The following is a 26,977-nucleotide window of genomic DNA, read 5'->3' as shown; positions in this document are numbered from 1 at the left end:
ATTATTTTAAGAATCCACTTGCTTAGAGAAAGGGAAGCTATTTAATTTTGCAAACACCCGTCCATCAGTCTAATAAGGTCTTGGTAAATTTCCCGCGGTGCGTCCTGTCCGAGGTAAAAATCCACATGATTGTAGTGTGGAATCAACTTATAGTAAATAAGCCTGGGAATTTGGGGCAGTAAATTCTCAACGTCCTTGAGGTCAGCCACACGGTCGTGTCCTCCGCTCCACACAGCTGTGGGCACTCGCATCTTGGTCACGTTGTACAAGGGAGGTGTGAGCTAAGTATGATTAGAGACGGAGAGAAGAGACCAGATTTCGCAGAAAACCACATCGGGGGAGTAACCTTATCGATTGTTAAGCAAGTTCTTCAAATGCTAAAAGTATGCAGTTAGGATGCACTTAATGATTTCCAAACATTAAAATGTTAGAAGTGCTCGAGAGCACTTCTGTGCAACGGTATGAACTGTGAATAAAGAAAAAGGTAACCGTGATATTTCTGATTTGCACGTTGGGGAAAATAGGAAAGAATCCTCAAGGAAGGGGGCTCTTATTTCTATGGGGGACCATCTTTCTTTCTTTAAAAAAACTTTTTTTAAGTATATTTATTTTGAGTAGGGGGGATGGTCAGAGAGAGAGAGAGAGAGAGAGAGAGAGAGAGAGAGAATCCCAAGCAGGCTCCATACTGTCAGCACAAAGCCTGACATGAGACTCGATTCCATGAACCATGAGATCATGACCTGAGGTGAAATCAAGAGTTGGTTGTTTAGGGGCGCCTGGGTGGCTCAGTCGGTTAAGCGTCCGACTTCAGCTCAGGTCACGATCTCACACTCCTTGGGTTTGAGCCCCGCGTCGGGCTCTGGGCTGATGGCTCAGAGCCTGGAGCCTGCTTCCGATTCTGTGTCTCCCTCTCTCTCTGCCCCTCCCCCGTTCATGCTCTGTCTCTCTCTGTCTCAAAAATAAAACGTTAAAAAAAAAAAAAAGAGTTGGTTGTTTAACTGTCTGAACCACCCAAGGCACCCTTATGGGTGACCATCTTTCTAGTAGGGCTTGGCACTCGGAGTATGTCCTTTTGAAACAATATATATATATATATATATATATATATATATATATGTACACACACACACACACACACATATATATGTATAGGATAAATGTAAATACCTCTTCTCTGGTGCAGAAATCTGGGCTTGGGGGGATTATTGACACTTGAGCAGACTCTTTGGGGAGCATTGAGACCAATGGATGAAAACAGTTGAAGTATGACGTGAACAAGGAGCCAGCCTGTTCCAGAGAACGTGATGTCTTTTCCCTTCTCTCTGGGATCCAACAAATCCCATCCCCCAGCTCCTCAGTGGCCCCGGATGACCCGGCCTGGCCAATCAGTCCTTCATCCCTCTGGCCTCAGTGACTGGATGAGAGATGGGCACATGGCTAAAACCGGGCCAGAGTTCTCTCTGGAACTTTCTGCCAGTGCTCCTGAGAAAAATACTAGCTTTTTCTTCGGGTTTGTGGTGGAAAGAACGATACGAGTTGAGCACACGCAGTCACAATCTTACTATTTTTGAAATAGCCTGAGAAGGGGAAGAGCATTTGTGAGTAGAACTGGGGGAGAGAGGGAGGGGCGCAGGGAGAAGGAGAGCCCGGAGGACAGCGTTCCAGTTCCCAGCCATTGTGAGTTGATCACCACCCTGTTCAGTACAGTAAAGCAGAAGATAGATTTTTTTAAACCTGACGTAGAGTTGTCTCCTGCCATGCACAACTGAGAGAATACAGACTGCCACCATATTCCAGGGACCGAGTTGTGTTTTCCCCAAATTTGGATGTTGAAACCTTAACCTCTAATTTGACTGTATGAGGAGGTAAGGCTGTTAGGAGGTAATTGGGGTTAAATGCAGTCATAAGGGCCAGGTCCTAATTAAGTAGGACTGGCAGTCTATAGGAAGGGGAAGAGAGAGATCTCTCTCTCTCTCTCCAAGCGCACTCGCAGAAGAAAGGGTACGTGAGCACATGACAAGAAGGTGACTGTCTACAAGCCAGAAAGGGGCTCCTCCCCAGAGCCCCACCAGCTGGACACTGACCTTGGACATCCAGCTTCCAGAATGTGAGAAATAGATTTCTGTGGTTTAAGCCAGTCTACGGTCATTCTTCTTTTTTTTTTTTTTATGGCATCCTGAGCAGATTTCTACACTGTTGTTAACAATTTTTGGCAGCAAGGTTAGGAAGAAAAGGTAACGTGGACAAAGACGCAGATCCTTGGGAGACTGTAACCTTGGCCAGGGAGAGGTTTCCTAGACTAGTAATGTACCCGATGACTGGGTTGGGGGCGGTGCTGACTTGGGGACCGTGCACCTTCAGTTCTCTCGGCAGGGCGATATACAAGCAGAGATCACAGGCTCGATCATCACAGAAGTTACTGTTAGTCGATGGGCTGGTGTCCGGGTCTTAGAGTTACTCAATATCTTAAGTATGTCGCCTGTCCCCTATCTTGCTGGGAGACCGTGGCCCTGGGCTTAGGAGCAAGTGATAAGGGAGGAGGTGAGAAGGCAGCGACAAGGCAGGGAGGCCAGTGAGCACAGATCAGGGCTCACAGTGGTGCTTTAAGGGCTGGGGAGAGCCCGCGCAATGCCCCAAAGGCCAAGAGCAAACTGGGGCAAGAGGAGGCATGCTTTTCCCGACTCTGGGTTTCTCAGAAGGATAATACAAAGCATAAATACTTAGATGCAAAGACGGAGAAAGTTAAAGAGTAGAAAGACAGCTGTAAATATTAGCAAGCTTTGTGGCAGGAGAGTGGGGCTGAGGAGCCCCTGAAATCAGAACACATTTACCGCAATGATTTAGGACACTGTGAAGGATGAAAGGAAGCTCAGAAGAAGGCAGAGCCAAAAATGAATATGCAAATCAGGATGCAAATGAGACATGCTGACTTTGGGCCAAGACTTTTTTTTTTTTTTTACTTAGTAATGAAGGTTTGGTGATTACACTGATAATTATGCCCGTCTTATTTATGGTCATTACTCATAGTTGTGACAAAGGTTATTGCTTTTTACACATACATGTTGTTCACCCTCAGCTTGTTTGGGGTTTTCCATTTCTTTCCCAAGGTCCCAAGCAAACGATTCATGTGTAAACTTGAATCACCATGTATCCTGAAGATGGGAAAGATCATCCCTGTGACACAGCTCTCATCCAAGTTGACGTTTAACTCTCACAAAGTAAGCTCATCATCCAAGACTCTTTCCTTTTAGCAACTATCTACTCTTGCTAGGGTAAGAAATTGGTTACTCACAAGACAAATTGGGACTTTGACATAGTATGTGGGTCTGTGTGTGGCAAGCAGCCTAGAAGAAAACTATAGCAGTTTGGGAGGAAAATCAGATTCTTCACTCCAGCTAAAATTATGTATCTTCTCTATCGCAGTTACTACAGTGGCACTGAAAATCTGCTTTTTTGAAAAATTTCCAAATTTCCATACCCCTTTTTTGAAAAACTCATGTATCTTTGATGGCCACTTGTGTAACCTGAGTTCCCTCTATCAGCAGGAAGCCAAAATCATGTATGGATTTTCTTATAAACACTGGGAAAAATAACAACAAATAAAACACCACGTATTTCCATTCAATAGAGAACTTTGGCTTCAAAAGTTTTCATAGATTATGTCAAGAAATATCTTGACATACCACTCTCTGGCAGATATCAGTACTTCTTCCTAAAAGTGATATTTCTGTCTAGTATATCTTTAATGATAAATATATGTATACGTATCTATATATGTATACATATATATATGTATGTATATGTATATACGTATATACATATACATATATACGTATATACATATGTATATGTATATACGTATATATGTATACATATGTATACATATATACGTATATATGTATACATATATGTATATATGTATATATACGTATATATGTATATACATATACATATATATATGGATACATATATATATATATATATACACATATATATATATATATATATATATATATATACACACATATGTTAAATGAGCAGTAATTGTCATCCCAAAGAACTAATAGGGCAGTGTTAGTTCATTTTATAATAGATGGGTAAGAAATGAGAGCATATGTTCCAGAAACAAAGATTACATATCTTTAATTCTCCTTTTAAAATATGGTCTTGGGGTGCCTGGACAGCTCAGTCAGTTAAGTGCCTGTCTCTTGATTTCGGCACAGGTCACGATCTCACGGCTTGTGAGTTCGAGCCCAAAGTCCGGCTTTGCGCTGACAGTGTGGAGCCTGCTTGGGCTTCTCTTTCCATCTCTCCCTCTGCCTCTCTCTCTCTCTCTGTCTCTCTCTCTCTCAAAATAAGTAAATAAATGTTAAGAAAAACATGGTTTTAATTAAGTGCTGAGAGTGTCTACTTTTTTTGATGTTTATTTATTTATTTTGAGAGAGAGAGAGAACTGGGGAGGGGCAGAAAGAGAAAGAGAATTCCAAGCTGCTACCTCGGGGCCGGACATAGGGTTCCATCTCACGAACAGTTAGATCATGACCTGAGCTGAAAGAGTTGGACGCTTAGTCGACTGAGCAACCCAGGTACCCCAAGAGTTTCTATTTTTTGAGAAGGAATAAGTAGGGCTATAAAATCCAGGAACCCCTGAGTCATATCCTGGTTCATTACTAAGCTAAATAATTTTGACAATTTACCTAACCTCTCTGAGCCTCTGCAAACATGGAGGCAACATATTTACCTTGTAAGGTCATTGTAAGGATCAAAACTAATATGGAAACATTAAATTTTTTTTTACAAAAGGGGCGCCTGGGTGGCTCAGTCAGTTGAAGGTCCGACTTTGGCTGTGGTCATGATCTCATGGTTCGTGGGTTCGAGCCCCGCGTCGGGCTCTGGGCTGACGGCTCAGAGCCTAGATCCTGCTTCAGTTTCTGTGTGTGTGTGTGTCTCTCTCTGCCCCTCCCAGCTGTCTCTCTCTCAAAATATAAAACATCAAAAAATTTAGAAATAATGGTATGGAACATGGTAAGAAACCGATAAGTGGAATCTGATCTATATAAAATATGTGGCACAGTGTTGGAACCTAGCAGGTACTTAGTGAGTGGAGACTGATGACCACGGTCATCCATGTACCTGGTGAAAGTGCATCATGTTCTCATCAGGGTTTCCCCAGTCAAAAGCTTGGAACAGACCGGAATTAGCAGCCTGTGATAAAATAGAAATAAAAACACATTACGATGATATAAGGAAACAACACGCATTTAAAGACTGTAAACAGAGGCACACCTGGGTGGCTCAGTCAGTTGAGGGTCTGACTTCAGCTCAGGTCATGGTCTCATGGTTCGTGTGTTCAAGTCCCAAGCCGGGCTCTGGGCTGACAGCTCAGAGCCTGGAACCTGCTGCGGATTCTGTCTCCCTCTCTCTCTGCGCCACCCCCCCCCCCCCACACACTCTCTCTCTGTGTCTCAAAAACTTTATAAACATTAAAATAAATAAAGACAGTAAGAAAATATACAAAGAGGATGACATTACATCCCACTCTTTAGGCACGAGAGCTAAAGCCCAGTAAAGATTAATAAGCTGGATAATAAGACTGATACGAGCCGATATAGTAATTCACAGAACTGACTGACCGTCTTTTACTCTCCTCTATACCTCTCCAGTGAAAATTCTCAGATAGCAATGTGTTTATTTTTTTAAGTTTATTTGTTTATTGAGAGGGAGAGGGAGGGAGAGAATGACTAGGGGAGGGGCAGAGAGAGAGAGAGAGAGAGAGAGAGAGAGAGAGAATCCCAAGCAGGCTCCGTGCTGTCAGTGCAGACCCCGACACGGGGTTGGAACTCATGAACTGTGAGATCATGACCATGACCTGAGCTGAAACCAAGTCAGACGCGGAACCGACTGCACCACCGAGGCGCCCTGACGACAACGTCTTCAGGTGTTATAACACTCTACAGAGGAACGTCTACGAGGATGCTGCGATTGAATGATTCTTGACCATCTTAGCTTCAGGAATCGTCATAATTTTTTTGAAAGAGGCACCAGCTGTTCATCGACATTGAAAAGTGACCGACGTTTTCCTACACGGCTGTGTCCAGTATCCCTGTCAGGGTGTCGTCACTACATTCCCTGTTCTTGAACACTTTTTGTTGCTCCTGAAGGGAACATGTGCACGGAGTAGCTTCAGCGCTTCCCGTGTGAGGGGCTCTGTCCCCCCAGCAGCCAGCCGTGTCGTCAGGAGCGGGGCCACCTGCTGAGTGTCTGAGACACCGGGCACGCCACTTGGACATTTTCATGTTCAGACTTCCGCTACGAGAATGGAAACGGTCATACACCTGCACGCCTGGGGCTTCCTTCTTCTGTGACTTGCCACCCACGCTGGACCGAGGAAGGAGGTCACGTTCATGTTCACCTCACACGTTCCAGTAGGTGATTCTCAGTCTGTCCCACGGTTTTTGTTTTTGTTTTTGTTTTTTTCCTGAACTTGAATCTCAGAGATTTTTTTCCACACTCATTGATTTAATCCTGATGCTTCGTTTAAAATTATTCCCATCATGCTCTCTATTGACAGAGGCGGTCTGCTGCGGTGGTTTTTCAGCAATGGGAAGCAGCAGCGTGGGCTCCTTAAGTACCTGGGTTCTAGCAGCAAACAGACTTGGTCTCAGTCCAGGCTTAACGGATTATTGAATGTGTCATCCACGGCAAGTTACGTATCTCCCCTAATTCCTGTCTGTGAAATGGGAATGATAACATTCTCCTCATAGTGAAGATTCAATTGGGTGATGCATTAAACAGGGTGCTAGGGTGTAGCACCTAGAAATGCTCAACAAACCTCTTTTTACTAACATTACTGCTCTCGTCATTGTCGTCACCCTTGCCGTAGCCGTCCGCATAACTTATGACCTAGTGTCTCACCTCATCCCCCTCCCCACCCCCCTGACTTATTTCTGTCCTCAAGAGGACTTTCTGCCACAGGAGAAGAGATCTTTTTAAGAGCAGTGAGCTGTGAGACACGTAAGGGACAGGCCAGGACATTTGTGGCATAAGGGGGATCGATGCCTTCGTGGAAAGACTGTTAAGAGAATTCAGTGAGACCGAAGGAAATCACACGTACGAACAGCAAGGACACATAGTAAGTGCTCAGGGAAAGTGAAATTGGAGTTGTGTTACCCACCACAGACCCTCTCTGTCTCCTCACCGGGGGGAGACATTCTGTCCTGAGCATCTTTCTTCAGGCAGGAACTTGAGGGCTTATCTCCCGGGCGTGGAACTCTTCAAAGGAGTTCAGAAGTCCTCAACTAGTGTTTCAGGCGATCTACAGCAGTGATTCTCAACCGTAAAGCATGGAGCAAACTTATCGGGGTGGTGAAAGTGTAAACTTGTAGGGATCTCGGATATGTCAAAACTTCGGGAAGACCCTTCTCTCTCCCCCCCCCCCCACCCATACACACACACATACACACACACACACTCATCACACTTGGTTCAGAAAGCTGGGCCAATTGAATATGACTTCTCCCTGAACTTGCTGAATATTGAGCAATACGGTAGCACGCACACAAATTTAAACTGAGAGTGAAAACAGAAACCGTTAATCTATTTTCATCTCTATCTCATACTTAACTTGCGCAGAGTAAAGCATTATTTCCACACTCTGAAATGGCCCATTCGCCAATAGGAGGATGCGCAGATCTTTCTGGAATAGCCTCGATCGTGTTATATAAAGTTCTGTTAGAACTGATGGTTTCCCCAAGGAGGAAGTACAAACCTTCCCTAGAAAAGGCAGTTGGGAGTAATCCAAAAATCAGAGTTCAGTCCGAATAGGTGGGAACCAGGCCCAAACACCAGCAACCGAGGACACAGAGAACAGAAGAGAGAACAGGGAATGAACACGAGTTGATGCTGATTTCGGAAGCATCCACCTGACAGAGGCAGGTGCCTGAAAAACCCCGCGATGGGCTCTGGGAGTCCTCCTCTGGGCTCTCGGGGCGATGTGTGTGCATCAGACCAGGAGTAGGGAGCACGTACCTGGGCCCAGTGCAGCATGGTCTGCACAGATGTTCCCGCAGAGCTCTGTGCCAAATAAACATCCAAGCGACTCTGCAAAGTGGAGATTATTTCTCACCGGGAGGCTAATCATATGACCACACCGCAAGTAAACTTGAATATTCTCTTTCTCTCTCTGGGGAATAAACATGGACCATGCCCTCTTTAAGAACTTTCTCCTCCCGTAGCTCTGTTCTGTCCTGTACAGTCTTCATAAAGCCCACAGAGGCCATCCCGCTGGTCAAAGACACGAACATGCCTTTTCTCTCCCGCCTCACCTCAGATTGCCCAAGAGTACAGGAGGGTTGAGGGTGTGAGAGCCCCAGTGACCTTCGTCACCCTGTGTTAAGTCCCAAAGGACATTCTGAGAGAGTTGTTCATCATGAGACATTGAGAAAAGATCTAAATGTTTCCTTTGCCTTCTGATTTTAAAAACATAGTGAGTATTCCACAGGGCTCTCTGAAAGTTTGTGGAACATAATCCATCCAGGATTGTAACCTCTACTGACATTTAGACTTTTTTTCCGGATTAAAAAAAAAAAAAACTTGATATTTTTCATTGCCTTTTTTTTTTTTTTTACATTTTAGTATACAAAACGGTTATTTTTCCACCAAAGTGAGCACAGAAAGAGCATGGAGCTTTAAAAAAAAACACTACCCCTCATGAGCTAGCCAAACCTACTGAATCAATATCAAAATCTCCAGGGTTGAGTCCTGGACATGTGTATTCCTTCAAAGTTCCACAAACTCTACTCAGACATCCCTGGATATCCTCCACTAAAATAGACATCCTTGCAGAGATTCGATAGGCCGGCCCCCAACAGTTAAAAAAAAGGGGGGGGCAATTTGACTGTATAAATGTACAACGAGGGCCCTCAGTGAATGTTCTAGAGGGTCACGTTAGGAAGTCTTCCTCTGGCAAACTCTGAGGCCATGTCGAGAAGATGCTTTTGAAATGATCCCTCTTGTGTTTGCTTACAGCTCTTTGCCAGCTCTGCCTACATGATATGATACCATCTAAGCGATAGGCATGTGCAATCCCCTCGGTAAACGGAGAAAACAGAAAAGGAGTGTGAAAAGGCAGGGGTTAAGGCATGTTTTGCATAAACGGCTATTTACAAATCTTGTCTGAAAGCAAGAAAAGTGTTTAATCAGTGCTCTCCAGTAACAGAGGGAGACTAGGCTCTGGGCGGAAATCTGTGGGATAGTCGGAGACCACTTTCAACCATGTCCTGCTTCTGGTTTCAAAGATACCTCCTCTCTGGCTGGGGGTGAACAGTAGCTTTCCATCTTCCACCTCCCCCCTAGTCAGCTCATGGTGACTAAAGAAGAAAAGGATTTCAGCTGGAGAGGACTCCCCAAGAAACCCAACTGATCCCTCTCAGTGTCCCTTCAACTGTAAATCTGTAGCTATCATTGGAAGGCCATCCCTTAATCCCAATGGATTAAAGAAGTCAGTGGTTCACAAAATGACTATTTCTAGATCACCTATGAAGGTGGAAAATTGGTTTAAAAATTACAGATGCTTGGGCATACTGAAATTCTACTTCAGTAGGTCTGAGATAGACAGACCTCAGGCACAGCGAGATAAATTTCAAAACCATAGTCTTCATGTCAGTGGAGGACCTTTCCAATGGCGGCGCTTTGGCCAACAGCAAGGGTTGGTGAGAATGTTCAGTGGCAAAGCCTTCTCAAATCCTCCTGCTAAAGCAGGTGGAACCGCCTCCCGCCCCCCAGCTTCAGTTGGAAGCCATCAACATGTAATTTCAAATCAGGAGACAAAAAGGAGACCTTGAGATGTGGCTTTCGCGCAATTCAGAACACATTCTCCTCTCCTCTGTGCAACAAAATAATTGCTTTTCTGGATCCGACTACTTACACATACCATGTTTAAGTTTTTTGGGTCAAATCCACTCAAAGTAAACAGGAAGTTGCTGCAGAGATGACGGAATAGCTTCCGGTTGCATACCTTGGTGGCAATGAATTGGTCAAAAAAGGTATGAGGGTAGAACATCTTGTCACCAAATAACGCCTGCAAGATCAATTTAAGATGCCATCAGATTTCATGGATGTGGATGTCAAAAGTGGAAAGTGAGTGGTCATTCAGCCAAGGACTGGACAGAGGTGATATCTGCTCAGTGCTAGTCCTCAGTAAAATGGAAAGGCCTGGTAAATTTTGTTTTTGGTTCTCCCAACCCACCTTTGTGGTCTTCTCAACACATCTCATGATTCCCTTTCCCAAGGTCCTCTACTTGGGGTGTTTTTCAGAATGCCCTCTGAGAAATTAGCCACCGTAGGAAATTGATAAGGCTTTGGAGTCACAGATACCTTGGTTCGATTCTGGACTCTGTCTTTACACCTTAACGAAGTATTTAATTTCTATTATCCTGAACTTTCTCAATGATAAAATAAAAAATTAACATGCTATGTTGTGAAGGACTGTTGTCAAGATAATAAGTCATGTTTAAAAGGTACCTACTGAATCTTCTAGAACCTAGTAAACATTCCCCAAACAATAGCTATTATTACAAGTAGTGAATGATATAGACTTAATGAGCCATTCCTTCCAGAATCTTTTAGTAAACGCTTCCAGAGGCAAAACTTAATCCCCCTAAAATGAATCTTTACTAGTGAAATTTCAGGCAATGTTGCCAGTGAGTTGAACTTACTTTTTGAACCCTAGGAATCCCTTCAAATTAGAACATACACTCATATCAAACTCCTGTGCATATAAGACAAATCTTACCTTTGCTTCACAAAAACTAGTTTTATAATCTTAGGATAATAAACTAGATATGAGGATGAAAAAGTATCTTTTAATTCTTTTGGAAACATCCATTTACAGTAAAAAACAAAAACAAAAACAAACAAAAAAAAACCAACCAAAACAAAACAAACCTCGCTTATCTTTTTCCTGGAATCCTTTATTGACTGGTGATTACAACAATCAATTAGATTAGATTAGAACAATAATAACTAGCATTTATTTTTATTGCATTAGTGCACGGCAAGATCTCAGGCTATCTTTGGTAAACTCGATCCGGTGAATTCCTCCTGGGTAGAGTTGGTTGAATTCTGAATTTGAAAAGTGGTTATTTTATATGATCAAAGGTAATCTTCATTTAATGGAATATTTGATATCCCATGGAATATTAATGAATCTAAGATACACCATGACTTTATCTACCCCTTCCTACAGGAGAGGGGGAGGGAGGAAGGGAAAAAGAAAAAAAAGAGAGGCTATAATTGTTAAGCTAGTTCAAATCATATTTCTTTAGGTCGGGAAGGCAATAATTAACCATGGCAGACATTATCTAATTCATTCTGGCCTCTTATTCATTTTGTCTCAATCACTGGGACACTTGAACAATATATTAGATAATTTATTAATCCACTTATCAAATTGTAACTCTTCCTGTGTAACTGTCTACATGGTAATTAGTAATAGCCACAGACACAAAGAGAGAACTTTTTTTTTGTTTTGTTTTTAAAGAATGGCTTCTTTAAAAAAAAAAAAAAAGACTTTATTTTTAAGTAATATCTACACCCGGGGCACCCGGGTGGGCTTGGTCGGTTAAGCATCCGACTCTTGATTTTGCTCAGTCATGCTCTCGCATTTGTGAGTTCAAGCCCCGCACTGGGCTCTGTGCTGACAACGACTCTCTCTCCCTCTCTATCTGCCCCTTCCCTGCTTGCTGTCTATTTCTCAATCAAAATAAAGAAAAATAAACTTAAAACAAAGTAATATGTACACATGGGGCTCAAACTTAAACCCTGAGATCAAGAGTCACGCGTTCTACCAACTGAGCCAGCCAGGTGCCCCTGAACTTACCTCTGAAAAGAACGTTTTCATCTATTCTGTTCTCAAGTGCAATAATCTAAATGGAGTGGCTGGCACATGAATACGTAGTGAAGGTAGGAAACAGGGTCTGGTTTTCACCAGTGAACATTTTTCTTTTTCTTTTTAACATTAAAAAAAAATGTTTTATAGTGTATTTGTTTATCTGGAGAGAGACAGCAACAGTGCGACCGGCGCAGAGCCCAATGGGGAGCTCAAACTCACAAAACCACGCGATCGTGACCCGAGCTGAAATTAAGAGTCCACTGCTTACCCGACGGAGCCACCCAGGCCTCCCCTAACATTTTTCGTTTTCAACGACCAATATCTTCATCATCCACCCTTGGCAGAAACTCCGTATGAAAAGGAAGTACCAGTTCAGAGAAGTGAGCAACCGTGGAAGCATGATGTGAAGAAAGAGGTTAGGGGCACCTGGGTGACTCAGTCGGCTAAGCGTCTGACTCTTGATTTCACCTCAAGTCATGACGTCACGGTTTGTGAGATGGAGACCCAAGTCGGGCTGTGCGCAGACAGCGTGGAGCCTGCTTGGGATTCTCTCTCTCTCTGACCCTCCCCCATTCACATGCACTCTCTCTCTCTCCCTCTCTGTGTCTCAAAATTAAATAAACACTCAAAAAGAAGAAGAAAGAGGTTCCATCTGCCATAAAAGACCCTTGTTCTTTATTCTGACAGCCGGTATTTCCAAATACTGGGTGAATTAGCATGGCAGTCGCTGACTTTACCTCTACACCCATGCATGAGTGACTCAGCAAAATGGTCATCTATTCACCCAGGGACAAATAACTGCTCCTACCCCCTAACCTAAAAAGAGAGGAGAGTAACGCAGGCCAGCCAGCCACATAGCACCCATTTGTACAGCGTGGTAAACGTGGCTTGTAGAATGTAATTCCAAGTTCATTCTGGAGGGGGCGTGTGTGTCCCATAACGGCACAAGATTCTTCAATTTGCTCTTTCGGTAACTGGGTGAATTTAAAAAGGCACCACTTCTTTTGGGTACACGGCTCCATGCCGGGTCACATGACTTGCCAAGCCGACCATGGGCTGGATGCAGCTGTCTGTGGCTTGTTGAGCGGGGCACCCTAAGGATCCCGGACTGACTTCTTCAGGCTGGCATTGAAAAGGTGGGGGAAATAACTACACAGAAGAAAGAGCACCCACCATACATGACCTGGTCAGATCTGGGTTCAAGTTCTGGTTCTGTCACCCACTAGCTGGGTCATTCGGGACAGGCTGCTTAGGCTCTTTGAGCCTCACAGTTTTCTTTTAAGAAACGAAGACAATACTAACAATGCTCACTGTTTAAATAACATGTAAGGAGCAAAGGGTCAAAGCCAGCAAGATACAAGAACGCGTAAATGCCCAGGGACCAAACAAGGGGCGGGAGCGAAGGAGGGGATAAACAACTGGCAAACAGGAAATCTGAAACGCCAAGTGCTGTGGCTTTGAATCCAAAATAAATTCAGTGAATTCTACTAGATAATATCTACTGAATACCTGCTGTAGGCCTGGTACTATACTTAAACATGTATCATCTCAGTGACTCTCCCAAACAACTTGACAAATTTTTACCCATTTTTTTACTCATTCATCCATGCATGCGTGCATTCATTCATTCACTTTCAACTTTATTGAGGAATAATTGACGCCATAAGACACTAAACATCTTATAAACGAAAGTTTGTACACTTTGACCTACATTTCCCCATTTCTCCTTCCTCCAGCCCCTCGTAGCCACCGTTCTATTCCCCTTTTCTAGGAAATTGGCTTTTTAATATCAGATTCTACATATAAGTGATTCAGTACAGTATTTGTTTTTCTCTGTCTGGTTTATTTCATTTGGTGTTATGCCCCCCAGTTTCACCCATGTTGCAAATGGCTGTATTTCCTTACTTTCTTTTGGCTCTTTAATACTTTTTAAAATTTTCCCATTTTCTTTTGTTGAGAAATCTCTACACTGTTTTCCATAAGGGTTATACTAATTTACATTTCCACCAGCAGTGTATAAGGGCTCCCTTTTCTCAACATCCTTGCCAACATTTGTTATTTCTTGTCTTTTTGATAATAGCCATTCTAGAGGTGACTGGGTGGCTCAGTTGGTTAAGTGCCTTACTCGATTTCAGCTCAGGTCATTATCTCCGGCTTCATGAGTTCAAGACCCGCATCTGGCTCTTGGTTGGTAGCTTGGAGCCTGCTTGGAATTCTGTTTCCCTGTCTCTCTGCCCCTCCCCTGCTCATGATCTCCCTCTCTCTCTCTCTCTCTCAAAAATAAACATTAAAAAAGATAATAGCCATTCTAACAGGTAGGAGGTAATACTCCATGGTGGTTTTGATTTGCATTCCCTGATGGTGAGTGATGTTGAACATCTTTCCATGTACCTATTGGCCATTTGCATGTCTTCTTTGGGAAAATGCCCTTTTTAAAACTGGATTACTTGCTTTTCTGCTATTGAATTGTATGAGCCTTTTATATATTTTGGTTATTAATCCCTTATCAGATACATGGTTTGCAAATATTTTCTCCTATTCTGTAGGTGGCATTTGCAACATATTGAAATGTTCCCTTTGCTGTGCAGAAGCTTTTTGGTTAGTCCCATTTGTTTCTTTTTGCCTTTATTGCTTGTTCTTTTGCTGTCTTACCCAGAAAATCATTGGCCAAGACCAAGGTCAAGGAGCGTTTTCCCTATGTTGTCTTCTAGGAGCTTTATGACTTCAAGTCTTAAATGTAAGTTTTTAATCCATTTCAAGTTAATTTTTGTGAGTGGTATAACATAAGGGTTCGGCCTCATTCTTTGGCATGTGGCTATCCAGTTATCCAAACACCATGTACTGAAGAGACCATCTTTCCCCCACTGTGTCCATAGCAACCTTGTCAAAATTTAGTTGACAATAGGAGTGGGTTTCCTTCTGGATCCCTAACACACTGCTCTATGTACCTGTTTTTATGCTAGTACAATACTGTTTTTATTACTATAGCTTTGCAATATAGTTTGAACTCAGGAAGTGTGATGCCTTCACTTTAGTTCTATTTTCGTAAGATTGGTTGGGCTATTTGGGGTCTTTGTACTTCCACACAAATTTTAGGATAGGGTTTTTTTTCCTATTTCTGTGAAAAATACCATTGGAATTTTGATAGGGACTGCACTGAATCTGCAATTCACTTTGGGCTGTATGGACATATTAATGGTATTAATCCATCCAATTTGTGAACATAGGCTATCTTTTCATTTATCTGTGTCTTTGTGGGTTGTATCAGTATAGAATTGAATCCCCATGGGCTAATTTAATTACTTCTCACAAACCCAAATCTCTGGCTTCCGTAAAGATTATCTTACTTTTATCCGCTTTCACTGAAATCACTGAACACAAGGATCGCTCTTAGTCAGCCCTGGGAGAAGCCCATATCAATATGGAAGAGAAAAACACACTAAGCCACATGGACCAATTCACTTCAGCTGAATAACTGATCAGATTAGTTAGCCATCAGCTAGCACAGAGAATCTGGACTTCAGGATATTGTCCAGATTTTGAGGACTTGACAGACTGAGAATCACCAAAAGCTGGACTTTCAGTGATGGGGGGAAGGTATGGTCTGTGCAAATCATGACAGCAACAAGCAGCTGATATTTATTAAAAGCTTAGAACGTGCAAGTCCTGGTTCTAAGGGATTCACATGTCTGACCTCAATCCTTAAAGCAGCCCTATGCGTAGGAACTATTATGATCCCCCCCTTTACAGATGAAGAAAATGATTCCCCAAACATTTCAGGTCTTGGCCAAATTTACCCAGCTAGCTAGGATCCAACCCCATGCCATCTGGCTCCGTGTGGTGATTTTAACTACTACTCCATACTTCTCCTGAAAAACCAAGGGCTGCCAGAGAGAAATTTAACCTACTAGATTAAACAAATCAATTAATCGAATCAACATTTGCTTTATCTGTGGTTGAGGAATGACATGGACAGAAGCCTGTAGATGTGTATTTAGACAATAGTGTATAATGGCATCGGAGTGAGCTCTCTGAACCCTGTTGGTAAAATTACACCACGGTACGTCTCTATCGATAGCTTATATCTGTTATCGTCTCAGAAGTTTATAAAATGCCATTTTGTCCAAGGTTCTCTTCTCTTGAAATCAGCGAAAACGGAGCTCGTTTTAGTTTCTACAGATTTAAACTTGGAGGAGCCACATACCTTGACTACTTTTCTGGAAACGGTTGTTAATTTTTTCATAGGACTTTGGGTGTATTTCACCGTGATGACCGGAGCCAATGCGAAAAATATCTTAATCCTTTTAGCCAGCTCTGGATTTGTAGAGAATGCTATGAAAGCTGGAAGGGAAGAAGACACTAGTTTGTAGGTTTCGAACAATTCTTCATTCATCGTAAATGATAGCAAAAGTAGTCCTATTAAAAAGAACAACAACAGCAACTGAAAAAAAAAAAAACCCAACAACTTAGAGTGAGTACCATCTGTAGGAAGAATTCTCTAATCTACTCAAGGATGGAATTGACTAATTCAAAATACAGTGACTTTCCTGTCCCTGGAGAATTTAAGTCTACTGGTAGAGAGTGCTGCAGAAAGGGTTCAAACACCCACTGTGGGGCATACCTAGGTAAACCCCGAGGGCCATTCTCCTTTGGCCACGCTCCTTAATACTAGACAACATTGGGCTATGATTGTGGCTTCCCATTCAGTAGATGCGTGGAGATTTGAGCACGTTACCTCCCCACGCAAGTCTCCGCTTTCCCAATCTGCAAATGTGGAAAACAGGATCCTTCGCGGATGAATCTTTTGAATGTTAAATTACGTATGCATAAAACTGAAGGTATTATTTGGCATTCTCACCATTAGAAAGGATTTCCGAATTCAGTCGTTTGTAATACATGGATGATAGCGATCTCAAATGTTTGTAGGTCGCATGAGAGGTGTGGGGAAGATGCATCGCCTAGTACGGGCGTGGAAAGACCTACTTTACGCCAGAAACCTGATTAGGATCCAGATACAGAAAAGAGCCTGGTGGAAATGGTGTCGGTATTGTTGAGGCGTCTAGCTAATGGGGATCAGGGAAGGGAGCGAGGTGCCTCGTGGCATTGCCCACACGGCCTCAGTGCCTCTCGGAACTGCAAAAAACACTGATGGTGACATTTCGTCCCCACGATCTGTAATTCTCTGCTTTCTTTTTGGTGTCCTCATTAGACTGCAAGCTCTTTAAGGGAAAGATGCATATGATTTTTGTCTCTACCTCCCCAGCATCTAAACCGGTGTGACAAATGTGTGTGGTATACACAAATGAATAATTCTCTCTCCCTCGGGCTTAGCTACCAATCTCCAACAATCTCCAAATTCAACATGGGGGGGGGGAGGGGGGGCAGCCTGTGTGTGTGTGTGTGTGTGTATCCCTGTTGTCATCCTTGTTTTAGTTACTCTTCAGAAACCAGCCAGAGGGTTTCCCAGGTCGAGTCCACAAGCTAGAGACACTGCACAGAGGGAGGTAGCCCTGACCCCTTCCATGAACACAGAAGGTCCCCTGACACTCTCAGGTCACCCCTGCCCACACACACCGATGGTGGTGCCTTGGGAGTGGCCCACGTAGTAGAGTCGCTCTTGTCCCGTTTTCTCTGCAATAAAATTGATTGTGGCTGGAAGGTCGTAGTTAGCCATCTCATCCAAACTGCCAAAGAGAAAGAACAACAAAATTGGAGAAAAAACACCTCATTGTCAGGCCTACAGTGTTCGAATACCTTTACTGCAGCCACAGATACTTGGCGCTTGTCGATTTAAGACTGGAGTCAATATCTAGCATTAGGCATCTCTGCAACTTCTGAGGATGTCACCTTGATTGCAAGAGTAACAGGGTTAAGAAACCAGAGTCAGAAAAATCTGCTTTGCAGAGGACCACAGAGGATCTTCCTGTAAGGCTGGTCATGTTTCTCCTCACTCTACGGCAGATTTATCAAACTCCCTTGAAAAGAACAATTCCTGGAATGCCTACGTTGTAAACAGAATAAAGCAAGTAGATTTGTAGACCTCAGCCTGGACAGACTGCCTCGGAATTTCCGGGGAAGAGGCCTGGTAATCTGCACGTTTTTGCAGGGCCTCTCTTCCTGTGCAGAGTTGGGAAAACGCTCCCCTAGGGCATATCCTCAAGCTGTCTGTCATCACCCGTGACACAACAGCACTGGGGTGTGGAGTCAGGAAATGCCATGTGGCTTCTAAGAATGAAACCAAGGAACAAATGACTTCAGGGACCTTCAAGGCAGGCTTCTTAGCTCCTGTGTCAGCACGGGGCTTCCTGCTGTAATGAAGCAGCCGTGCCCCAGGGGCACTACTCCTCAGTCATTCTGTGGTCAGGCTTTCTCTTTCTTTCTCCGGGACCTGGCTCCAGGGACGGCTTCAGCCCCGCCAGCCTATGGTTTGTTCACTACGGAGTGAATCAACATTTAAAATACCATTTGCGCAAACTCTCTCTAGGCTCCCTCTTGGCTTATCAGGGATGTCTGGCTCCCAGAATTTTCGCCCAGAATCTTGTTTCTGGTCCCATTTCTCGATTGGTTTCCTTTTTCCTCTTTAGTAAGCACACCTTGTAACCTTCCTCTGGGGTCCACACTGACAAAGTGAGAGTCCTGGAGTTAACCTTCTAAAGATGACCTTTGCGTTTTGATTTTTTTTTTGCATATATACCTTGCACACACACGCCCTCCAGACACCAACACATGGGCTTTTTATTTCTTTTACTTATTAAATTTTTTTTTAATTTTTAAATTTTAAAGCTGGCTTTAAATTGAAGCTGGCTCCAGGCTGTGAGCTGTCAGCACAGAGCCCAACACGGAGCTTGAACTCACGAGACATGAGATCATGACCTGAACGGAAGTCAGATGCTTAAATGACTGAGCTACCCAGGTGCCCCAACAAGTGGGATTTTTAAAACAAACATCAGTGCAATGAATAAGGACAATTTCTTCAGAGCCTGGGTAGAGGAAGATACGTTTGTTTCTTTCTTGAGTATTCCACTGGGTGTGTTTGCACAGTAAGGGAAGAATCAAAGGGTGTTGGTCCATATAAATGAACAAAGCAGGGGCACCTGGGTGGCTCGCTTGGTTGAGCATCAGACTTTTGGTTTCAGCTCAGGTCATGATCTTGTGGTTTGTGAGATCAAGCCCCACACTGGGCTCTGCACTGACAGCACGGAGCCTGCTTGGGATTCTCTCTCTCCCTCTCTCTCTGCCCCTCCCCTGCTTGTGCTCTCTCTCTCTCTCTGTCTCTCTCAAAATAAATACACATTAAAAAAAATAGATAAATGAACAAAGTACACACTTCATCAGTACATATCTCTTTACCTGAAGGCCCAGAATTCTCGTGATTTGGGTGAAAATTTCAAGTGTTTTCTGGACCAGGTGTTTCCCCGGCTGTTCCCCAGCCACACGTCATAACCGATGTCTGCCAGAAGGAAAGCCAAGCTGTTGTTCGGAAGGTTGCAAATCCAGTTACTGGCAGACGCAATTAACCCGTGTTGCAAATACACGACAGGCTTTGGAGCTGCAAGACACGGGCGACAAGAATTTCATGTCTGAACCCTCTGAGCATCTATAGGAAAATTCTGTTCCTGACTTCCTCTGATATAGGACAGAGGTTAAGGGATGAAATGTGGCACGGGGTAAACCTGGGTTCTAGTCTTTTATGAACTACTTACTTGGGCAAGTTATTTATCCTCTCGTGTCTTGTTTTCCTCCTTGTAAAATTTTGATTTAAATAATATATTGTGTTGTTCCATAGGTGCTGGAGTCAGGCTGTTCTTGCTTAGAATCTATTCCTCCCAGCACTAACCCCTTTGTGCCTCAGTTAACTGATCTGTATAATGGGCAACAGTAACAAATGCTATCTCATAGTAGAGTCACAGGAATTAAATTAGGATAAAAATACATAAAAGACTGTCCAACACAATAAATCATTTCCCCTATTATTATTATTACTTCTACGAATAACATTTTATTTCTTAAGGAGTCTCTGTTTAGAAAACTAAATTTTTCTCAAAATAATAACAGAAACAATAAACATGCCAATTTTGAATATTGACGAATGCCAGGCACTAGGCTAGATTTTACACATAACCACATCGTTTCATTTACATCGTCGGGAAGCAAAAGGCAGAGACGTTCAGTGAAATGTTGTGTGATGTCAAGTTGTTAACTTGATATAAAAGTCCTGCTCACAATGTAGAATTGGAGCAGCTTGACTGAGGAGAAAAGAAAAGGAGGAGGTAGGGAGGTGGTGTTGAGACACAGACAGTAGAGAGAGAAGGGACTACCATGTTCCTGGCTTTTACAAATGGTTTGTGGTCTTGTGCTGGTACCCACGACCCCCTGAGCTCACTGTGGCGCTAGCCCAGCTTCCCGAGATCGGACAGGCCACACTGGGAGATACTCTGGAAGAGGCTCTGGCCACCACGACCCAAGGAACCGAAGTCTATGTCCATTCAATCGAACTTTCCAGGGAATGGAAAGAAGAGGTGTTACTAATTCTCCTAAATCATTGCCAAAGAGCAGTCAGAGGCCGTAGGCCCTCTCTGATCTGAGCCCCCACAGCTTCTCATCATACAGACAGCCGTCCAGCTCATGCGTCTTGGCAGCTACCTTGCCTGGCAGAACTGAAATCGAGTTTGGGCAGACAGAGTTCTCACGAGTGTTTACAAAGGTCATGGAGTTTTCTGGGGGCTGGCGGTTGGTTCTATAAAGTCAACAACATCTCCCTCTGTTTTTGAAAAGCTAGATTTTCTCTTCACATGATTAAGGATTGTGATACTGGGAGGTTTTGTTATACAACACTCCAAAGTATCGAAGGAGCTAAGAAATGAGAGAAGAAAGCAAATAGTGACTTTGCTAAGTGACTTCCTCTTTCCTCTACAGGGATCCATCTTGATTGTAGGGAACTAGAAATGGGTGTTTAATTAAGTTTAAGTATAGTACAAATAGGGTCAGACTTGCTTCAAAAATTTTTTAATATTGGGGCGCCTGGGTGGCTCAGTCGGTTAAGCGTCCGACTTCTGCTCAGGTCACGATCTCGCGGTCTGTGAGTTCGAGCCCCGCGTCGGGCTCTGGGCTGATGGCTCAGAGCCTGGAGCCTGCTTCCGATTCTGTGTTCCCCTCTCTCTCTGCCCCTCCCCCGTTCATGCTGTGTCTCTCTCTGTCTCAAAAAAAAAAAAAAATTAAAAAAAATTTTTTTAATATTTATTTATTTTTGAGAGAGAGAGACACAGGGCAGCAGGGGAGGGGCAGAGAGAGAAAAGGAGACACAGAATCAGAAACAGTTTCCAGGCTCTGAGCTGTCAGCACAAAGCCCGACGCAGGGCTCGAACCCACAGACCATGAGATCGTGACCTGAGTTGAAGTCAGACGCTTAACTGACTCAGCCACCCAGGAGCCCCGGGTCAGATTTACTTCAAAAATGAAGTCCCAATGCCTTAGGAAGAGAACTAATTACAAATGAAGTAAGTTGAAAAGCTATCATAGTAGCTGAAGCAAAAGATGGTGATCATGTCCAAGCTGATGAGAGGAGTTTTTGGAGGAGAGAGAAATTTAGAGGCCAAATTGATAGATCTTGGTGATTGGCTGGATATAGGCAACGAGGGAGAAAAAAGTGTCAAGGTGACTCTTGGGGTTCTGGTTTTTAAGCCTGAAGAGAGGGTATCTCTAGAATACCCTTGTGTGTGTGTGTGTGTGTGTGTGTGTGTGTGTGTGTGTGTGTGTGTGTGTGTTTTGGAAGGAAGACAAAATGGTGGAGAAAAAAAAAAGACTACATAAACAGTATACAATTGACTTTTGAACACCATAGGTTTGAACCTTGTTGGGTCCCCTTACGTGTGGATGTTTTTTTGAGAAATACAGTACAATACTAGAAATGTATTTTCTATTCCCTAAGATTTTTCTAACAACATTTTCCTTTCTCTACCCTACTTCATTATAATAATACAATATATAATATGTATAACGTACAAAATATATGTTAATTGACTGTCTATGTTCTTGATAAGGCTTCCGGTCAACATTAGATTATTAGTAGTGAAGTTTTGGGGGAGCCAAAAGTTATATGTGAGCGTTCAGCTGCTTGGAATGGGGGTAATAGTGTCCCTCACCCCCCTGTTGTTTTAGCCAACTGTATATCTAACTGCTTTCAAAAGTCCCAAGGATTATACGAGTGAAATGGAGTCTAGCGGTGGAGGTGATGAGTTTCTTCTGGAACAGGCCAGACTATTTCAGAACAAAGGCTACCCTGGTACCGTGAGGAGACCTAGGAATCTCTGCTTTAGGCATGATTCCTTCCAAAACAAAATAAATCCTACTTTTTCTTGGACATCCTCTTCCGTGGGGAATCCTGTAAATTCCGAGGACGTAACCATCCTTGGTCACAACGTCATACTCTTCATAAGGATAACCCCAGTAGGAAATAATCTGGCTCTGAAAAGAGGGGAGGAAAATAGACACATTCATGATGTCATGTCTTGATAAACTGCAATGTGGTACTTTAAGTTATACAACTACTGTTCCATGACGTCCTGGGACAGAATGCAGCAGGAAAATCAGGATAACTTGAGGAGGGTTTTAGGAAGAGGTTGCATACAGAAGCATGGGAAGGCGAGGTAGGGTGACCGTACATCCTGGTTTGCCTGGCTTGGTATGACGAATGCACCCAGGGTTCACTCTCAAAACGTTTGCAAATGAATTATATGGTCATCTGATGAAGGAAACCATGGGGGATTGTGTGGTACCCTGTGGCTAGTTACGAGTGAGTTGTTCCCAACCCCCCATGAAGGGAGGTGGGAGAAAGTGGTCACCAGGCCCAGAGTGAGATAGAGAGAAAAGGGCACATGGAGAGGAAGTATGGCCTTTGGCAGAAGGGCACTGCCCGCTTAGGGTGACCTCATGGAGGAATCCAGGGCAATAAATCATCTGATCTCAGCCTCCTTCCGCCTTCTGCTCTCCTGCTCAAGATCTCAGTTGGCTGAACTGAACTGAAAACCAAAGTCAAGGGAACTTGTTGCCTCACTTCTGACAGGTCAGCTTCTTGGGCAGAGAGAAAGGTGTGAAGAAGACAGAGCGGACCCAGATAAAAGAAACGTCCCACAGAGATACACATGCAAGAGGGGAAGTACCGTTTACTGGTCATCTTCCGCACAGAGCAGTTTATGTCCCCTGCTTGTTTAATCCTTACAACAGGTCTTTGAGATGGGATTATACCCATTGTACAGCTGGAAGAACAGTGTCAGCAAGATGAGCAATCTACCTGAAACTGTACTCTAGGAAAAGCTAAGGACAAAAGGAAAGTCTGAGTAAGTTGAGCTCCAAAGCTCACGCCTTTGCCACAGGATTCTGCATTTGCCCATGCAGCGTGCACCAGACGTGTGCATATATTATGGGACTATTTAAAACAGTGGTCATGAGCCTAGATTCTAGAGACAAACTGCACGGCATCGAATTCCCGCTCTTTCTCTTGTTAGCCAGGCAACTTTGGGCAAGTTATTTAACCTTTTTGTCCCTCGTTTCCCTCAACCGTAAAATAAAAATAATACTAGTGTTTTTTCACAGATTTGCTCTGAGGGTTATACATAAAATATCTAGAACGATGCCTGGCACGACGTAAGTGCTCTAGAGATGTTTATAATTCTTGTTATCTTTATAGAATAATTAAGAACCAAAAAGCACCCAGGCCGGGAAGGAAGAGAATGTGTGCGAATATGACAGGAAGAGGGAAATTTCGATACGAGGACATATAGCCATGGACTGTGAGTTCAGCCATGTAGGAGGTTAGGGGCACCTGCTGGATAGTGTGGAGAGAGGAACACACAGGAGACAATAATTAGAAGCTTTGACAATTTCATTCTTCTTAAAGTTCTAACACAAACTTGGCACTGGTGAGGACATCAATGGTGCATAAGGTATACAAGCTGTGAAGCATCCCATTGGAATGAAGCCCTAATGGTGGACATTGTCAGTCATTTGCCTCTTTTTCTTTTTCTCTCTTCCTTCCGTCCTTCCTTCCTTCCTTCCTTCCTTTATTCCCTCCCTCCCTCCCTCTCTTCATTCCTTCCTTTATTCCCTCCTTCCCTCACTTCCTTCCTTCCTTTCTTCCCTCCCTCCCTCTCTTCCTTCCTTCCTTCTTTCCTCTCTCCCTCCCTCCCTCCCTCTCTTCCTTCCTTCCTTCTTTCCTTCCCTCCTTCCTTCCTTCCTTCTTTCCTTCCTTTCCTCCCTCCCTCCTTTCTTTCCCTCCTTCCCCCTTTTTTCTTTCTTTCTTTCTTTCTTTCTTTCTTTCTTTCTTTCTTTCTTTCTTATATTCTTTGACTAGCACACTATTCCATCCCACTTTTGATATAAATTTAATATAAATTTCTGATATAAATACATTTTGATATAAAGGTCATCAGTATGAACTCTTGAGACTGTTCTTCAGGAAACCACCATCAGATGGTACCTCAAGCCACCAGGAAAGGGAATATTACTGGCCCAACTTGGCTTGGGTCTTTCAAAGCTTAGATTAGTAACTTTCAGCTACTGGCTAACCACACCAGGGAAAGGGGAGGAAGCACAGATTTAGTCGATGTAGAACTGGTTGTAGACAAGCACATCGATTATATCTAAATTATTGTATATAAAATGATGATAAATTACTACTTCTTTATCTTGATGTTTTCTTTTCTTAATGAATGACTTACAATATTCATAGTAGCCTCAGGATTTGTGATGCCTCCTTTCTTGTGATAACCATGTATAGGTCCAAGAAGAAGCATCCAGTAGGCTGCTGCTAAAAGCTGCCACATTGGGGGTCTTCCTGGGAAAGAAAATATTAACATACGTGTCATCAAACAGAATTCTGAAAGTGAACTTTGCTGGAATCCTTCTATAATACTACTGCGGGAGAGCATGGGAACATGCTTCTAGGTTCCACTTTACCAGGCAATAAACTTAATATTCAAGACTCATTCCATGAAAAATCAGAAAGTATAAATTTTTACTAAGAAAGAAGGAAGGAAAGAAGGAAAAAAAGAAAGGAAGGAAGTCAACTTCAAGTAAGTCTCCAATAGACAGCTGAACAAAAGAAGGGAATGTAGAATTTGCAGAAAGAGAAATATAATGGCCAATATATTAATAAAGCACACTTAATATCTCTAGTTATCAGATAACGTAATTCCTTTTCTTCTGATCAGGGGAGTGAGTGCTGGCATAACCTTTATGGAGAGAAATTTATTAGCATGTCTTGCAAATTTAAAAATATTCATCGGGGCGCGTGAGTGGCTCGGTCGGTTAGGCATCCGACTTCGGCTCAGGTCATGATCTCACGGTCCATGAGTTCGAGCCCCGCGTCGGGCTCTGTGCTGACAGCTCAGACCCTGGAGCCTGTTTCGGATTCTGTGTCTCCCTCTCTCTCTGCCCCTCCCCTGTTCATGCTCTATCTCTCTCTGTCTCGGAAATAAATAAACGTTAAAAAAAAAATTTAAAAATATTCATGCCTTATTGCTTCTTGGCCTTTTGGCTAAGATCTGTTCTTTTCACTGTAATATCTGATGCATCTTTTATCTGAGGACAATATATTAAATAGATTTTTGGAACTAGAAGAGGGAATAGGAGCTTGCTCTGTTCCCTCCATGCATCAACCTGGTATTGCTGTAAGTCCAGGAACGGTGCACCCCCTGGGGGGAACAAAAAAAAAATTCGTATCTTTCACTCAGTAATTCTATCTCCAGCAGTCTAGCCAAAGGAAAAACAATATATGTGTAATAATAAAAAAATATATTATAAAATCATTCCTGATTATGTATCTTAATATAGTGAAATTTACCACATAAGAGATCGATAAAATAAATTATGGGTGAGAAAGAATGGAATTGTTCAGCCACCAAGTATGTTTATAAGTGTTATGTGAAATTTCTATTATATAATATTGAGAGAAAAGCGATGTGAATTGTGCATATATTTTGAAGCCCAGTGATAAAACAAATTATAAAGAGGAAAAAAAAAAAGAAAGAAAAAGAGAAACCCCTCATGATTGACCCCAAGACCTGAACTTTACTGCCCACCTGCATATACCTGTCTATATTTGTCCACACTTTCCTAAAGTTCTTTTTTAAGAACTTACTTCTAAGCTTATATCTTAACTCAGGAAAAACCCATGATGGGCACAGCATCCCATGATGGAAACAGAAACGACCCCTCAAGCAATAATGACTGCCAGAGGGAGAGCTGTGGTGGCCCAGACCACCCAGACCAGTTTGAACTCAACCCCTGACTCACACCTGCACAGAGGACCATGCTGTGACCAGCTGTTAACCTCTACCTCATTATAATACTAAAATCTCCACCCAAGGAGGAGCAGAAGCCTCATTTACATAACATACAACCTGTGTATAAGCATGTTTCCTTAAGGTGCAGGTACGACCTTATGCCTACCTCCATATTGGATGACGAGGCTCCTCTCTCTAAATATTCATCCTAACCCTATGTGAAAGGAGCCCATCCCATTGGGGATTCCCGGCTTTGGAAGTTATTCCCCGTGATCTCCTTATTTGCTGCCCATAAAGTTTATTTTGTGTGACCACATAGACCAGTCTCTACCTATGACTCACCAAGGAGTGAAGTCATGTGAGTTCAGTTACATAAGCACCAAATTTTAATTACGGTTATATTTAGATGGTGACTATTTGGGTGATCACTCTCTCATTTCCTAGGACTTTCCATGCTTTGTAATTTTTTTAATTTTATTTTTATTTTTTGAGAGAGAGAGAGAGCACGTGCACAAACACATCTGTGCATGAGCAGGGGAGGGGCAGAGAGGGAGGAAGAGAGAGCATCTCAAGCAGGCTCCCCGCTCAGCTGGAGCCCAACACGGGGCTCAATCTCACGACCCTAAGATCATGACCTGAGCTGAAATCAAGAGTTGGATGCTCAGTCAACTGAGCCATCTAGGCTGGATGGAAATTCTGGAAACAATGGGGGAGAAAGATGATTATATTCCTCATTTGGCTTTGAAACCACCTAAGTTTATTTTTTTAACTAAAAAAAATTTTTTTTTTTTTTATTTTAGAGAGA

At 43.0% G+C, this 26,977-nt stretch overlaps 1 protein-coding gene and 1 pseudogene across 2 annotated transcripts; one reads left to right on the top strand and one right to left on the bottom strand.

The window, feature by feature from the left end:
* LIPK (lipase family member K) lies at positions 1-24,711 on the bottom strand. Of its 2 annotated transcripts, none has more exons than XM_042908360.1 (9): positions 24,607-24,711; positions 22,240-22,354; positions 19,241-19,439; positions 17,465-17,574; positions 16,095-16,231; positions 9,932-10,078; positions 8,029-8,100; positions 5,134-5,205; positions 1-281 (listed from the first exon to the last, which is right to left on the bottom strand). In XM_042908360.1, exons 1-9 carry the CDS (start codon positions 24,709-24,711, stop codon positions 42-44), a joined length of 1,197 nt encoding a protein of 398 aa, XP_042764294.1. In that variant the 3' UTR covers positions 1-41. The 2 variants fall into 2 exon arrangements, with proteins under 2 accessions (XP_042764294.1, XP_042764295.1); XM_042908361.1 differs by having other exon boundaries at positions 19,241-19,340.
* Positions 24,712-25,404: 693 nt separating this feature from the next.
* Positions 25,405-25,583, top strand: LOC122202934 (annotated as a pseudogene).
* The last annotated feature ends 1,394 nt before the right edge of the window (positions 25,584-26,977 follow it).

The sequence above is a fragment of the Panthera leo genome, chromosome D2, assembly GCF_018350215.1.
Source record: "Panthera leo isolate Ple1 chromosome D2, P.leo_Ple1_pat1.1, whole genome shotgun sequence".
NCBI lineage: Eukaryota > Metazoa > Chordata > Mammalia > Carnivora > Felidae > Panthera > Panthera leo.
The sequence above is the reverse complement of the archived record's forward strand: the minus strand, read 5'-3'. Positions and strand labels throughout refer to the sequence as shown.